The sequence below is a fragment of the Monodelphis domestica genome, chromosome 4, assembly GCF_027887165.1.
Source record: "Monodelphis domestica isolate mMonDom1 chromosome 4, mMonDom1.pri, whole genome shotgun sequence".
Classification (NCBI taxonomy): Eukaryota; Metazoa; Chordata; class Mammalia; order Didelphimorphia; family Didelphidae; genus Monodelphis; species Monodelphis domestica.
Window position 1 is genome coordinate 86,622,408 of NC_077230.1, and position 17,759 is coordinate 86,640,166.

A 17,759-nucleotide genomic window follows, 5' to 3' on the forward strand; every position below is an offset into this window, starting at 1 on the left:
TAATTCCTTATTAATTATTCATTATTATTAAGAAATAATTGATTCATTATGAATTATTGAGGAATCATTCATTCATTATTTGTTATTAATCCTTATAATGGTTAATTTTATTAAGGAATAATACATTCCTTAGCATAAAGATATTTATTAACTCCTTTTGAATGGTTAATTTTTAAGGAATAATGAATTCCTTATTAATTATTAATTCCTTATTATTAATTAATTATTAAGGAACCATCAATAACTCATTGATATAATATTGATGATCAACAATTTAATGAAGGAATGATTAATTCCTTAGTATTAAGATGTTTATCCATTCCTTATTGATTTTTTGTTGTTATTAACAACTAACAGATTCTTTATTATTAAGGAACCATTATTCCTTATTAATTCCTTATTAATTATTAATTCCTTATTATTTGTTCATTACCAAGGAATCTTTAATTCCTTAGTGATTATTAATTCCTTATAAATTTTTCATTATTAAGGAATAATTAATTGTTAGTTCCTTGTTAATAGTTCATTGTTATTAAGAAATCATTAATTCCTTATTAATTATTAATCCCTTAGTATTAGGAAACTTGTTGATATAATTTGGAAGATCTTGACAAGTTGTCTACTGAATTGCTCTACTTCATCTCCTCAAGTGTATGTATGTATGTATATATTTGTTTATATTAATCATAAACTAGAAGCTATGTAATTAAAAGTCCCATGAAGCTATGTTTTTGTTTTTGTGCCCTTGGGGACACAATTACCCACCATATCGACTGTATATGTTGTATTTGTACATAGTTGTTTGTAGGTTGTCTTTGCAATTAGAATATGAGATCTCTTGAAAGTAGGACCTTTTTTTTTGCCTTTCTTTGTATCTCCAGGACTTAGCACAATGTCTGACACATAGTGTTTAATAAATACTGATAAGCAATGAAACTACCTTTACCAATTCTCTTATTATTCTCTTAAAGGAGAATTTTTCTATGTAGCTCTAACATTCTTAGGACTTTTGAAAGCTTCTCGAGTTTTAGTTCCTTCAGCAACAAAGGAAGTCTGTTGGTCATTGGTTAAAGGTACGGTAAGAGAATTAGCAGTTAAATTATATATTCAAGGGTAAGTCCAGTGATAAGAGATTTAATAATGCAGCCTTCTCTAAATGGTTGGTAATTACTAGCTTTGACAGTGGTCTCAATGCAGGGAAGTTGGACCATTCCCAAAGATGGCAGAAACTTTCTGACCATGAATCTAGTATTCGTGGCTATGGAGATAGAGTAGACCAAAGAGATCAGGATAACCTATATTAGGTGAAAGAGGTTTTTGTTCTGTTGGGTTTTTTCTCCCATAAGTGAACACTTATTTAGAGAAAGAAGTAAAAAACAAACCACTTTTCTGAATGCTTGTCCAATTTGTTTGCTTTCTATACCTTAGATTTCCATTGGTCATGTTTGCATAAAAAAGCCATGCCTCCTTGGGGGTATTTATGAAAACATGTGTATAAAAATGCACAGAACGAAAAGGTTAAAAGGTTGCAATTTGTGCTACTAGATGGAATTCCCTCCGTGCTGTGATCTTAGATCCATCAAAATCAATTTTTTATGCATGGACAGTGCTAAGGGACCTGTATCCGAACCTTGCATGTCTTGTTTCTGTGGGTCCTAAGGAAATATACCCAGAGGGATGTACCATTGCCTTCACACCCCATTGGCCATGACATCTTTGTAAAAACACCAGGTACATGATGAGATGCCCAGCACACGACAAGCTATTTGGATGGAGGTGGGGAGATGGGAATGGAGTTAATGTCTTAGACAACTGAGAGCTGACTAGTCTGACAGATGTGTGGTCAAAATACCCAAGCAGCTATAGCATTCCTGCAGCCACCAGAGGATAAGAATGATACTTAAATTTACGAGAGCTGTTGTAGCATTAAAACGCCTCATGTGCAGGGCTCATTACCCACTTGGGGCACAGAGTGAATATGTTGTGCTTCAGGGCTGAATGAGTTCATTCTGTGATAACAACCTTGGATAAAATTTATAACTTTCCATTTCCTCAAATTCTTGTCAGTAAGCATTTTACTACCTCAAGTCCCAAATCATGTGATGCTAAAATGGAGAATCATCCCGCAGGCCCTTCCCAGACCTAAAATTCTCTGAAGCCATAATGTTGATGTAGTGTGGATTATCACCTTTTTGAGTCTCAGGAGTGCTAGATATAAAACTCTATAGCTGTAGAAAAAAGAATTCCCATCTGTCCTTTTTACTGAGCAATATCCTTTAACAGTAATATATAGACTATGTAATACAATTTGGTTCCAATGTTGTGTGTGCTCAGTATTTGTTATTACTATGATTGTTATTATTTTTATAAAATCCTCATGCTTGGAGCACACATCTTATTTAAAGAGTTGGTGATGCTTTAGGGGTGTAGAAACGCTTTCTAGCAGCTATTAAAGAAGGGCAAGAGACTAGAACATAGGTTGTAGATTGTCTAAATGGGAAGAAAATATGTTTTTTATGTAAGCATGTATGATGAATGTTTTTGCCATTTTTTTCATTAATAAGCAGTTCTTTACCTCTCAGAACTCAGCTGAAAAAAAAATTGAAAAAGAAAAAATTCTTGTTAACAAATATGCAATAGTCAAACAAAACAAATACACGTTGTCAAGCAAAATAAATATCCACACTGACCATGTCCAAAAATCTATGTCTCATCTTCATTTTAAGTCCATCACCTCTCCATCAGGAAGGGGAAATTATTCTCCATCACTGGTCCTCCAGAGTCAGGGTTGACCAATGTGTTGGTCAGAGTTCTAAATGTTCAGTGTTGTTTGCTTTTACGATGTTATAGTATAAATTGTTTTCCTAGTTCTGCTCACTTCACTGAATCAGTTCATACAAGTCTTCTCAGGTTTTCTGAAATCATCTTCTTTATCATTTCTTATAGCATAATAGTATTCCATTATATAGACATATTATAATTGGTTTAGCTATTTTTAAATTAATGGGTGCCCCATTAATTTCTAGGTTTTTGAAATTATAAAAAGCTACCATCAATATTTTTATATATACTCCCTATGTAGTATAGGCCTGCTAGTGGTATTGAAAGAGAAACTTATGTCCAAAAGGAGATAGATTGTTTGGGAAGGACCTAGATGGATGGGTTATGGGAAACACCCACCTAAGGACCTCCCCAGGGCCAGTAAAGCACAAACCCCTTGGGCTATAGAAAACAAGTTTATTCTGCTAATTAGAGTAAAGGAAAATGATAGGCAAGGTCCTAACACCACAAGATCTAGACTCCACCCAACTCCTACACAACTGGAGAGAGGTTGCTCTGGGTTTCTTCTGTAGGTCTTACCTATCAGCTCCTGGATCTTATCTAAACCAAACCTGTATGACTATTCTACTTAACCTAAATAGTATGGATTATCTCCAAAAGGCTAAGGAGGAAGAACTCACAGAGGTAAGTTCCAGGTGACAAAACCCTTGGGTTTACCTTAACCAAGTTGATCTGTGACAGTTGATCTCAGACAGGTTGATCTCTGTACTTCAGGGAAAGGCAGGTCTCCTCCAAGGAAGTTCTCCAACCCAGGAATTTCCTAATCTTTCCACAAGATTAGTCTTTTCCCAGGGGATGCCAGAGCAAAGATCCTCCTTACCAGCTCAGAGGAAAAGCAGATCAGGCATGACTGTTAAACTCAGTAAACTCCCATGATCCTCCTCTCCTTCCAGAATCTTCTCCCAGGGTTTGTGTCTAAATTCTCTTCCTTTCCTCTTAAAGACAATCCATGTATTTTTCTCTATCTCATATCACTTATCCTTACAGTATCACCAAGGACAAAGGTATGCACGGTTTAGTGACATTTGGGGTATAGTCTGTGGTGACATTTTAAAAGAAATAAGACTCTTATTCAGAAAGCAAGGGACTCACTACTGACTTGGCAAATTGGAATGTCTTTTTTTTTTAATCTAAGGTACTCTCTTAATTTTTTAAAATTCAAAAATATTTTATTTTCCAAATTATATGTAATATAATTTTCGATATATGTTTTCCAAAATTGTAAAATCCAAACCATTTCCCTCCTTCCCTTTCCTCCCCCCCACTCGGAGATGGTAAGCAATTTTATCTGGGCTATACTTGTATTGGCATGCAAAACCCACTTCCATATTGGTCATTGTTGAACCCAAACCCCCACATAAAACCATAAATACACTGATGTGAAAGATAGTATGCTTTGATCTACTTCCCCAACTCCAGCAGTTCTTTCCCTGGAGATGGATAGCAAGAAATAAATCTTCTAAACTTAATCAAAAGAAAAAAGTATACTTAAACCATAATTAATGTGAGCTCCAAATGCACACAGTCTAATTTTTTTTTTTGTTACATGAGAAACTGACCTTCTATCATATACAGTTTGTTTTTATTTTTTTATTTTTTTTGTTGTTGCTTTTTTCATTTATTTATTTATTGGTTACAATAATCACTTTATTTCCCTCCCTCCCCTTCACTCACCCTTTCTGCAGCCAACACACGCAATTTCATTGGGTATTACTCGTGTCCTTGATCAGAGCCTATTTCCATGTTGTTGTTTGCACTAGGATGTTCATTTTGAGTCTACATCCCCAGCCATGTCCCCTCAACCCATGTGATCAAGCAGTTGTTTTTCTTCTGTGTTTCTGCTCCCACAGTTCTTTCTCTGGATGTGGATAGCATCTTTCTCATATGTCACTCCAAGTTGTTCAGGATCACTGCACTGCCACTAATGGAGAAGTTCATTACATTCGATTGTACCACAGTGTATCATTCTCTGTGTACAATGTTCTCCTGGTTCTGCTCCTTTCGCTCTGCATCACTTCCTGGAGGTCTTTCCAGTCTCCATGGAATTCCTCCACTTCATTATTCCTTTGAGCACAATAGTATTCCATCACCAACAGATACCTCAATTTGTTCAGCCCAATTGAAGGGCATCCCTTCATTTTCCAATTTTTGGCCACCACAAAGAGCGCAGTGATGAATATTCTTGGACATGTCTTTTTCCTTGTTATCTCTTTGGGGCACAAACCCAGCAGTGCTATGACTGGATCAAAGGGCAGATAATCTTTTAGCACCCTTTGGGCAGAGTTTCAAATTGCCCTTCAGAATGGTTGAAACCCCCTCATTTTCAAGAGGAAAAAATTCAGCCCCAGAGATGTTATGTGACTTACTGAAGGTCCTGTCATTTGAGCCACAGTTATCTGGCTTCAAATCCTGCGTATTTTGAACTGAACCACACTAACTCCCTAATACTTCAATGACACATGATTTCATCAGTGTTGGAGCTCTTTCAACCAATACAGAGCACAGGTTTCTTTAGTTACTATGGCTGGTGAAAGTCATCACCAAGTGACCAGCCTCTTGATAAAGAGTCTATTTCCAATCATTTACTCTGGGTCCTGGATGACAGGGGCAGCTAGATGGCACAGTGGATAGAGCACCAGACCTGAAGTCAGAAAAACCTGAATTCAAATCTAGCTCAGACACTTCCTACCTGTGTGACCCTGGGCAAGTCACTTAACCCTCTTCAAATGAAATGAAGTCTGAATAGCCTCCACAAACTTTAAAACGACACACAGATGTAAGTTTCTGCTGTCGTTGATGATAATGATTATTATTTGTGGTGAGACCAGGAGAGAATAGAAAGATGCTATGAGCTCCCTCTTTCCACGAATGTAGCATAAATCATGTGTGTTTTTTTGGCAGGCATTTCAGTCAAAGATTGGCTCACTGCATTTGTTTCAGCCAAAATTGCCAAGCCTTTTTGATGTGAGTTACTATTAAGCCACATGTTCTCTATCCTATTCTAAGGAAATAGATTTTTGTTAACCCAAATCCAAATCTCATCTTTTAAGATTTATCCCACCTAACTTTCCATAGCTTCTTTTTTTAAAAACCCTTACCTACTGTCTTGGAGTCAATACTATGGATTGGCTCCAAGGCAGAAGAGTGGTAAGGGCTAGGCAATGGGGGTCAAGTGACTTGTCCAAGGTCACACAGCTGAGAAGTGTCTGAGGCCAGATTTGAATCTAGGACCTTCTGTCTCTAGGCCTGGCTCTCAATCCACTGAGCTACCCAGCTGCCCCTTTTCTATAGCTTCTTATCCCAATTTCAGCTCCACCTTTTAGCAATCCCTTCCAATTTTGTATTTGCAATAAATTTGATAGGAATGCCCTCTGTGACCTTGTTCAATGGATAAGAAACAAACAGAACTGAGAATAGAGCTCTGAAATATACCTCTGGAGGTTTCCCTCCTGTTCAGCCTATTAATCTTCAATATTTGGGAAAGTACATTCATCCAGTTCCAACTCCTTTTTTTTTTGTCATTCAGTCCAGATTTCTCCATCTTATCCACAAGGCAACCATGTAAGATTTTTTCAAATGCTTTTCTTAAATCCAAACATATTGTGTAGACAGCATTTCTCTGATTTTATGTTTGTGGAATCAAGGGTTTTTATTTGTTCTTTTAGCTCTAAGTACCTTTGAGATCACTGAGCAGAACTGGCTATACAACTAGCGTAAAGAATATCCATCAATATCCCCGCACTTGATTTCAGAAACAGAGAAACCAAAGTCCAGAGGCGTGACTAGCACTAGATTTATAAAGAAAAGATGTTCGAATCTTGGCTCTAATGTTTACTATGTCATTGAGCTTCAATTTGTTCATTTGTAAAATGAGTGGTAGATTAGATGACCTCTATCATCCTTTTTGGGCAGGTAGATGGTCCAGTGGATAGTCTGCTGGACCCAAAGTCAGGAATGCATCTTCCTGAGTTCAAATCTGGCCTCAGACACTAACTGTCTGACTCTGGGCAAATTTAATCCCATTTACCTTACTTTTCTCATCTGTAAAATGAGCTGGAGAAAGAATAGCAAACCATTCCAGTGTCTTTGCCAAGAAAATCCCAAATGAGATCATAAAGAGGTGGACACAATTGAAATGACTGAACAACAAATATTATTATGACAGTACAGTACCAGAAAAAAATACATGGAATAACACAAAGTGAGGTGAGTTCCTTGACCATATTTTGATGCATCTCCATTCTTTTTAATCACCTCCCCAAATTCTCCCTCCCTTATATTACTCCCCTTCCCTCCCCACAACTCCCTTTCTTCTTCCCCTTCTACTTCTGTAGAGGGTAAGATAGGATTCTATATCCCCATGAATCTGGCTGTTCTTCCCTCTCTGAGCCAATTCCAATGAGAATAAGGTGTAAAAATTATCTGTCACCACCCTCATCCTACCTTCCACTGCAATACTATTCCCCCAAGCCTCTTTATGTGATATAATTTACCCCATTTTACTTCTCTCTCCCCATTTCTCTTAGAACAATACAATACAATTCCACTCCTAAATCAATTCTCTCTCATCCCATGTGTTCATAAAATCAGGACCAAAGTGTGTGTGTGTGTGTGCATACAAGCACAGGTGCATGCATGCCTGAGTGCATGTTTTTAGTGGTGGAGGGAAAGACACGGACAGGAAAGAAACAGATTATTATTCATTGAAAAATGTTTAAAAATTTAAATAAAGTCTAGGATAGACATTAGAAAAAAAGTTTTTAATTAAAACAGTGCCAGAGCCCTTTCTGGCCTAATGCAATTCATTTTTTTCTTTCATCCTAAAGGTGCCATTCTCCAACTGCAGCAGAGACTGTCTGGCAGGAACCAGGAAAGGCATCATTGAGGGGGAGCCTACCTGTTGCTTTGAATGTGTGGAATGCCCTGATGGCGAGTACAGTGATGAAACAGGTAAGAGAACAGAATGTTGTCCTATAGGCTGAAAGCTCTCTGGGGCTTGCCTCAGGGACCAGCATGGTGAAATGATGTCCATTCCTAGGGTGGAATTGTTTTGACTTTCACTTCATCCACTAAGAACTCTTGAGTTGTATAAGCACCCTCCATCTATCCATCTCAGCAATTTACAACCTTAGAGAATTGCCTGGGATCTCTAAAAAGTTGTGACTTGCCCATGGTCAAACAACTAGCACGTATCAAAAGCAGAACTTGAACTCAAGTCTTCCTGACTCCAAGACCAACCTGCTTTGTTTTCCATAAACTTTAAGGTGCTACATAAATGTTAGCTTTCATTATTATGAAGTAAAGTAGTGGCATAGTGGATAAAGCACTAGACTTGGAGTCAGGAAGACCTGAGTTCACATGTGACCTCACTTACTAGCTATGTGACCCTGGGCAAGTCACTTAACTCTGTTTGCCTCAGTTCCTCATCTGTGAAATGAATTGGAGAGGGAATGGCAAACCTCTCAACTATCTCTGCCAAGAAAACTCCAAATGGGGTGATGAAGAGTCAGACTCAACTAAACCAACTGACAAAAATTATTATAAGAGCAGTACAATACCAGGAAAAAAAATACATAGAATGATGCAAATTGAGGTGGTCTACTATACCATGATAAGTTTTTGGTAGAACAGTACTCTGACTCATTGATTCACCAAATACATAGTAAGTGACTACTGTGTATTTGGATGAATGAATAAAAAGGCATTCATTAAGTACTTAATAGATGCAGAACTGCATTAAGCTCTGAGGATAGAAATTCAAAAAAGTAAGACAGTCCCTGTCTTCAGAGAGCTTCCATTCTAATAGGATGAGACACCATGAACAGACAAGTAAAAGCCAAGGAGGGTGTTCTGGTCAGGGAAGTCAGCCTCAGAGAGGGTGATCAGAGTCATAAAGTGATTGACCAGCAGCCTCTTTCCAAGGTAGGGTGGGTTTGTTTATTGTTCTCAGAGTTGGGGAAGGAGAGTGGGGAGAAATGTGTTCCGAGACATGCCATTAAAAGACATAAAGATTTGTGAGATAATCCCTACACTTAAAAGTACCCTAGTTTTTGTTTTTTTTTAAACTAATTTTCTTCTCAGTGTAGTCTCCTGCAAATTCTAGTTAGATTTGCTATAGATTTGACTGGCCTGAATTCCTGTGTACAGTCCTCTGAAATCTGCCTCTTCGGCTCTCAGCATGTGGAAAGGGATGTTCTCTTTGTGGTATTATAATATCCCAAATTCATAGCTTTAGAGGTGGTGGGGACCTTGGAAGTCATTAAATCCAAGCGTCTCACTCTAAACAAATGAAGATACTAAGGGGTGGGGGCTAAGTACCTTGCCCAGACTCTAACACAGCTAGTAAGTGTCATGCAGAATTTGAAACTAGGTACTCCTGTTTCCAGGTCCAGAGCTCCCCAAGTAAATCAGCTGTCTTGAGCTACCTCACTTTCCGCCATCCATGGCTTGTGGCTACGTGACCTGAGCTGATACTGTTGAATCCAGTCCTCCCCTCTTTGCTCCATATTTACTTCCACCCAGTCTAACTAGATTTCTAGTTTTAAACCAGTGCTCCCATGTGGTCCCACCCCTGTTTCCCCATCTTTGGCTAGGCTAAGCCAACAGACCAGCCCAAGGAGGAATACAAAGTAGAGATCATATTCTTATCTCTACTTAGAAATCCAGCCACTTTCATACCTCAAAGTGGTGAATCACTCACTCAGCTCTCGTGGACGCTTATCTCCAGGGCAAATCCTAATGACTACATCTGATTATAATAATCAGTAGGATGGAAACTGCATGGATAGACAGTATTAGCAACATATTATTGCCTAGCCACTCCCTTCCTCTAGGAATTGGGTAAAGAGGTTTCACCTCACACCAACCTGTGTGATTCAGTTCAACTTTCATTTCAATTCAGCATTTATTAAATACTTACTATGAATTCTGGAAGGTTCTACCAAGATGCAAAGGCTTTGAGTATGGGCCAGGTGACCAACTGTCACTCAAAGACCAACCAGTCTAAGAGTGGAGAAGTTCATCACCAGAAGGTTGTCCACAAGGTGATTTTTTATTGGGGTGGATCCACAGAAACCCATGAAACCATGTACTAAGGTCCATAAGAGAAGCATTTTGCATTAGTGACATCATCAATCTTTAGAAATATTGAAATATCATTAAACATGGTTTGACAAAGATTCCACAGATCAGATGAAAATTCTGTTAAGTCCATTTGTAACTGAAGACTTGGTTTCAAATCCTGACTCAGAACATTGACTAGCTGTGTGATCTTGGACAAATTACTCAGCCCCTCTGGACCTCTATCTCTGGACCTTTAATCATTTGTAGAATGAGAAACATTCAAATAAAGTCAAGACTGAGCAAAAAAGAACAAACTCTAAGATATTTCATACTTAAAAAAAAAAAAACAACCTAGTTTGGAAGGCAAATCGAAGAGAAAAAATTTAGGGATGTTCCATGACCAAAAATAGAGCCTAGATATCCTATTTCAAGAAATCTTAAAAGAAAACTGATCTTTTAGAAGCAGAGGATAAATAGGAAAATATGAAGATTAGTTAATTGCTTCCTAGGGTGGAAAAAGCCCCAAATAAAAACTTTTAGGGACATCATAGCCGAAGTCCAGAGATTCTAAGTCAAAGAAAAAAAAAATACTACAAATGACATGAAAGAAGTGAAATACCAAGAAGCAATAATAAAAAAATCACACATGATTTAGTAGCCCCCCCCAATAAGGGAATGGATAACTTGGAATGAAATATGCTAGGTGGCAAAAAATATAGGCTTATGGCCAAGAATAATTTACCCTGAAAAACTGAGTATAAAGCTACAGGGGAGAAATGAACATTTAATAAAATAGAGGACTTCCAAGCATTTCTGATGAAAAGTCAAGAGCTGCAGAGAAACTTGGAACACTTCAACTTCACTGTTATCTAAACTAGTCAAAGGAGGGAAAAATACACACATGCCCAGACACATAGGTAAGTATAGAAATACATTTCAATCAGCAAGGAATAAGGGAAGGAAAAAATAGAGGAAGGATAGTTTAATGATGAGTCCTAAGCAAAACAAACTGACTAAAAGTGTACAAAGATATTTATAGCTTATTTTTTTTTTTTGAGTATGGGGTGTAGAGGGGATGTCCGTAAGTTAGGAAATGTCTGAATAAGTTATGGTATATAAATGTAATAGAATACTATTGTGCTATAAGAAAGAATGAAGGGGATGGCTTTAGAGAAACCTTGGGAGATCTGTACAAACAGTTGCATTTTGAAGTGATGAGAACTAAGAGAACAATTTATTTATTTTCTTTTCATTTGAATAAGTTTATTTTAAGGGAGCAATTTATACAGACAACAATACAGTAAAGACCAACAACTGAAAGAAACTGAGACTCTGATCAGCACAATGATAAAGCACAATTTCAGAAAACTCATGATGAAATACATACATCCTCACGTAGAGATAAAGAATACAAAGTACAGATATAAGACACATGTTTCTTGGACATAGACAATGTGAAATAGGTGTTTTGCTTGTAATAAGGGCTTTGTTTTTCTTCTATTCTCAGTTGGGGGGGTGAGGGAAGGGGTTAGCCTGTAAGAGAGAAAACAGATTTTTGCTGATTGAAAAAGAAAATATAATAAAAAAAAAACACAGAAATAAAATTTTCCAGTGCATTATAAAAAAATAACACACTCTTGCCAGGAGCTCACTATCTAGAATTTCTTCATACCCCAACATTTGATCCAAGGTAAATAAGTGCCAAGATTTCCCTTAAAAAACTCAGGTGTTACCTCCAAATCCTTAATGTTCCAAGGACATCCCCAGTCCAGTAAAGTCATGTATTCTATGCTGCAAATTAATTATATCTAATGGTGTTTTACAGATGCAAGTGCTTGTGACAAGTGTCCCGATGACTCCTGGTCCAATGAAAATCATACTTCCTGCATTGCTAAGCAGATTGAATTTCTTTCTTGGACAGAGCCATTTGGAATTGCCCTCACCCTTTTTGCAGTTCTGGGTATCTTCCTAACATCTTTTGTACTGGGAGTCTTCATCAAGTTCCGAAATACACCCATTGTCAAGGCAACCAACAGGGAACTCTCCTACCTCCTTCTCTTTTCCTTGCTTTGCTGTTTTTCCAGCTCTTTGTTCTTCATTGGTGAGCCCCAGGACTGGACATGCTGTCTGCGCCAGCCAGCCTTTGGAATCAGCTTTGTGCTATGCATCTCTTGCATCTTGGTGAAAACCAATCGGATCCTCTTGGTGTTTGAGGCCAAAATTCCCACCAGCCTCCACCGTAAGTGGTGGGGCCTCAACCTCCAGTTTCTCCTTGTTTTCCTCTGCACATTCATGCAGATTGTCATATGTGTCATTTGGCTCTACAATGCTCCCCCTTCCAGCTACCGGAACTATGAGCTAGAAGATGAAATCATCTTTATCACTTGCCATGAAGGTTCCCTTATGGCCCTGGGCTTCTTGATTGGCTATACCTGCCTTCTGGCTGCCATCTGCTTCTTCTTTGCATTCAAGTCCAGGAAGCTGCCCGAGAACTTCAACGAAGCCAAGTTCATCACCTTCAGCATGCTCATCTTCTTCATCGTCTGGATCTCCTTCATCCCGGCTTATGCCAGCACCTATGGCAAGTTTGTCTCTGCTGTGGAGGTGATTGCTATCCTGGCTGCCAGCTTTGGCTTACTGGCCTGCATCTTTTTCAATAAAGTCTACATCATCCTCTTCAAGCCCTCTCGGAATACCATCGAGGAAGTGCGCTGTAGCACGGCAGCCCACGCTTTCAAGGTGGCAGCCCGGGCCACCTTGCGCCGAAGCAACGTCTCCAGGAAGCGCTCCAACAGCCTTGGGGGCTCCACGGGGTCAACCCCATCCTCTTCCATGAGTAGCAAGAGTAACTCCGAGGACCCCTTCCCGCAGCCTGAGAGAGAGAAAGAGCAGCAGCAACAACAACCCTTGACCCCACAGCCGCAGCGGCCACAGCAGCAACACCGCTGTAAGCAAAAAGTGATCTTTGGCAGCGGGACGGTCACCTTTTCCCTGAGCTTTGATGAACCCCAGAAGAACGCCACGGCGCACAAGGTGGCCAAACAGCAGAACTCCCTAGAGGCCCAGAATAGTGGCGACAGCCTGGCACGGCGCCAAGCCCTACTTCCTCTTCAGAGCAGCGAGGGAGGAGCAGGACTGGGCAGCGGGGACTCAGGCTCAAATGAGTCTGTGGTGGGTGATAGCCAGTCAGAGTCCCAGATCCCTGAAGAAATGTCGCCAGCCCTTGTGGTATCCAACTCAAGGGGTTTTATCATCAGCGGCGGGGGCAGTGCCATCACAGAAAAGAAACTTCATTCCTAAAGAGAGACAGAGGCTGATCCAGAAAGGATTCCAAGCGACAGCCTCACTCAAATATAACGTCTAACTGTGAGAAGAAACTAGAGTGTGTTGTTGTCCATAGATACCTCTTTCTCTCTGGAGATGGAAGGTGAACCAAGTAGATATAAGACACTAATGTTTGGAGGAAACTATAGTGCATTATCGTCCATAGATTTCTCTTTCACTCTGGAGATGGAAGGAAAGCCTCGTAGATATAAGACTAACGTTTTTATAGTCCCGAACTTAGATTGAATCATTGAAGTTGCCAGGATTGGCAACTTAAAAAAATAAAAGTCATGCTCTTTTGGGGGTTTAGTCAGAACACTGATACTGCTTTTTCATGATGCTGGGTGCCTGGTAGGGTTGGAGCTCCCCAAATTTAGAGCTGTCCAGAAGTGGAGTGGGCTGCTTTGGACAGTGCTGGGATTGCTAGCACTTGAGGTCTTCAAGCAGAGGCTGGATTTCTGACTGACCACTTGGCAGGGATATTATGCAGGAGATTCTGGTTCTGACCCAGGTTGGCCCAAGCGGCCTCCAAGGTCTCTTCCAGTTCTGGAATTGTGGGATATATTCCTGCTTCTTTTGACAACTAGATTCTGTATTTCTACTCTAAGCCACCACAGGGCCAATAGGGGATAACCAACAAAACATTGAATTTCCTCCTCCTTCTCCTCTGTGGTGTATGTGTGTCTGTGGAGGGGTGTATTAAATGGCATGTGTTAACTATGTATCCTGGGAGGAAACTGACAGCCTTAGATGACGGTGAACTCGGGATTTTAGGTGTGACATGACCCAAGGAAAATGACTGAAAGGCACAATGCCAATGAATAGCCTAGCCATGTAAAGTATTTTCCATGCTTGAAATAAAGCATATATGAATGCTTCTTCTTATTTATAAAATTATGTGACATAGGATCTCCTCCTTCCTGCTGCTAATTTGGAAAGTCTTAAACGATGGCCAGCAACCCTTTGTACTACATATGTCCAGGATGGGTTATGACACTACGATTGGTTTTTAGAAGGAGAAACATCTCCAGATGTAAATTCAATGAGCATGCATTCATGATTAAGCTTGCTTCTTGTAGCCTTTGCCTTCAAGAGCTGTTTCTATTTTCATATCCTGTGGGGTATAGGGGAGAACATAAAATGAATGTTTTCACAATCTTGCTTATAGAACATTAATATAGTTCTCTCTCGACCTCTCCTTCATTTTCAGTAGTAAATACTAGCATACACTTTTGAGGATGGAAGGGATAGATCTAGAAGGCAGGATAGGATGGTTGGAAACACACTGGATTCATAGACACATGTACCATACAGTTAGAGATCTAGAGCTAGAAGGGATATGAGAACTCCTCCAGTCCCATTCCTTCATTTTACAGATGGGGAAACTGAGGTTTGATGAGGCTTTAGTTTGCCAGGGTCACACAGGATAGAAATGATTCTGACAGGATTTTCACATTGGGCCCAGTGATTTAAAGTTTGATGCCCTCCATTGCCCCACAGTTGTTTGATGTTGGGCAAATTATTTAAACAGCTCAAATTCCGGCTTCTGTAAGAGATCTTTCCTAGTATCCCAACTTTAATGTCTTCCCTTTTCAGATTATGTTCATCTAATTTCTCTATCTTTTTTATGGACCTAGCTATTCACGTGTTGTCTCACATATGAGGATGCATACTCTGAGAACAGCACTTGGGTTGTTTTTGTTATAGTTGCTTTTGTTTTTACCTTTTTAAAAAATCTCCAGCACTTACCATAGAGCATAGCATGTAGTAGGTACTTGAAAAATGTTTGTTGACCGATTTGCCCTTTTCCAACTTTCCAGTCCTCTTACATATTAATCTCTCTCATATACTCTGCAATTCTCTTTTCCCCCCTTCAACAAAGCACTCCATCTCCTGATTGAGTATTTGCATGCCTGGGGTGCTCTCCTTCCTCACCTTCAATTCTTTCTTGACTTCTCTGCTTCCTTCAAGTCTCATCTGAAATCCCACCTTCTTCAAGAAGCCTTTCTCAAACCACCTCAGTACTAGTGCCTTCCCTCTGCTAGTTATCTCCAATTTAATCTGTCTACATATTGTTTGTACATAGTTGTTTGCATGTTGCCTTTCCTGTTAGACTGTTAGTTCTGTGACAGCAAGGACTCCTTTTTGGTCTTTCTTTGCATCCCTAGCCCTTAGTATAGAACCGGGCAAATAGTAGATGTATAATAAATAAATGTTAGTTGACTAATCCTCAGTTTCCTCACCTGTAAAAGTCAGATAATAATTGCATTGTCTTCTTCATAGAACTATTGGGAGGAGCCAGTGCTAAGCAAATGTAAAGTACTTTTAAAATATCAATTATTATTATCAAGAAATTTCTTCCACATCTTTCCCAAAATTTATTCTTGGACCAGGAAGGAAGGAATTTCCAGCTCTATACCTTATAGCAGTGTGATTAATTTAAACAAGTCATTTCTCTTATAGGAAACTCTTTCTTCATTTGTAATTTGAAGAGCTGAACTAGCTGACTTTTAGGGTCCCTTATAGCCCTAAATCCCATGATTCCAAAGTACATGTATAACCCTGTCATTCCCTACTTAGTAAACTCCAGTAGCTCCATTTTACCTCCAGGATCAAATGACTTCTAGAGCTCTTTCTATTCTGACTCTTCTTTCTTTTTCCAGTCTTCTTACACTTTACTCCCACCCAAGTACTTCAGGATTCATCAACATTGGCTTCTCTGAAATAATACTTTATTTTCCTCCAATTACTTGTAAAAACAATTTTTAAAATTCATTAAAATTTTTGAGTTCCATATTCTCTCCCTCTTTCCCAACTTTCTAAGACAGTAAGCAATCTGATATAGATTTTACATGTGCAATCATGTAAAACATTTTTCCATAGAAGTGATTTTGAAGAAGAGGAGGAGTAGGAGAAGGAGAAGGAGAAGGAGAAGAAGAAAAAGAAAAGGAGGAGGAGGACAAGGAGAAGAAGGAGGACAAGGACGAGGAGGAGGAGGAAAGAAAAGGAGAGAGAGAGAGAGAGAGAGAGAGAGAGAGAGAGAGAGAGAGAGAGAGAGAGAGAGAGAGAGAGAGAGAGAGAGAGAGAGACTTAGTATGCTTTGGTCTCCAATAAAACTCCATCAATTCTTTCTTGGATGGCAGGTGGCATTTTTTTTTTGCCAGTCCTCAAATACAACATTTGATCTATATCTCCATCCCTTTTCACTTGATGTCCCTTCTGCCTGGATTCCCCTCCCTCCTCACCTCTGTCTCCTGGATTCTCTAACTTCCTTGAAGGCAGTTCAAGTCCCAATTTCTGCAAAAAGCCTTTCCCAGGGGGCCACCACCCTTAGCTCCTTCTCTCTGAGATTACTTCCCATTTACCCTGTGCATATCTTGTATGTTTATAGATGTTTGCATGTTGTCTCCCCCATTAGAATGTGAGCCTCTTGAGAGCAGACTGTTTTGACCTTTTTTTGTATTTCTAATGATAGTGCCTGGCACATAGTGAGTGCTTAATAAATGTGTGCTGAATAATTGATTGGTCCCAGAAGAGTGGCCTAAAATCTGCCAGCTAAACAGTGTTTTGGAAATTAAAGAAAAAAAAAGAAACACAAAAAACTCTCTAAAGGCCTTTGGATGGCCTTCCTATTAGTGTTTTACTATTATACCTGCTCCTCCCCAACACACGTACACTCACTCACTCACACTCACTCACACTCACACACACACATACACACACACACGAAGGAGAAGCAAGTTAACTACAGTCTAGCTGGTATTACACTCTTTTTTTTTTTCAAAAACACTTTCCAATCTTTCATCTTATTTTCTCAACATTTCATTTAGGTACATGGAGGTACAGACAGGCTGTCCAAACCCAAGCCTGAGAAGTGTCAAACGATGGAAGATCCTCATATCTTAATAGGAGAATATTAGCTGATTGTGCAATGACAAGAGAAACTAAATGAAGGGCAGAGGAGTGTTGAGGGTTTATTCCCTCACCCTTTATTGGGTGAGAGTGAAGAGGGTAACCCTTCCTAGGGATGGATTGACCTAGTATGCTTGGAAAGTATGATTGGAAAATGTGGACAGTTTTAAGGGTGTTTGGGAGGGCAGGCCTGAGTGTCACCAGAGAAACCTACCTAAGACTAGCAGGGAATGTCAAATCAGGGGTCAGGCCGCAGGGAGGTCCACTCTGGAGATGTCAAGACCACATCTTACCCAAATATATATATTTGGCAGCTAGAAAAGTAAAAAATTAAAATATATATATATATATATCACAGCTGGAAAAGTAAAATATATACATATATCTGACTAAGCTGGTCACCCCAATGGAAAACAGCACAAATTAGAGACAAGATCAAAAAAAGGAATAGTTTGACAAAAGAGGGTGAAGGGGTTGAGGTATGTAAAACTTGATGAAGAGTTTCTTCTGTCAAGAACGAGGAGGAAAGCACTCACATTGTTAGTACCTCTAGGAACCAAGCACCTAAAATACAAGACGTCCTAAAATTCTTAGTCCGCTCTTAAACCATTAAAGTTTAA

At 39.3% G+C, this 17,759-nt stretch overlaps 1 protein-coding gene across 1 annotated transcript in view; it reads left to right on the forward strand.

The window, feature by feature from the left end:
* The window catches only part of CASR (calcium sensing receptor), a 79,095-nt gene extending 64,991 nt beyond the window's left edge, over positions 1-14,104 (forward strand). The window contains exons 5-6 of the mRNA XM_001371530.4: positions 7,668-7,791; positions 11,729-14,104. Of these exons, the coding sequence (XP_001371567.1) occupies positions 7,668-7,791; positions 11,729-13,203 (1,599 nt within the window). The 3' untranslated portion in view covers positions 13,204-14,104. The remainder of the gene's footprint in view (positions 1-7,667; positions 7,792-11,728) is intronic.
* The last annotated feature ends 3,655 nt before the right edge of the window (positions 14,105-17,759 follow it).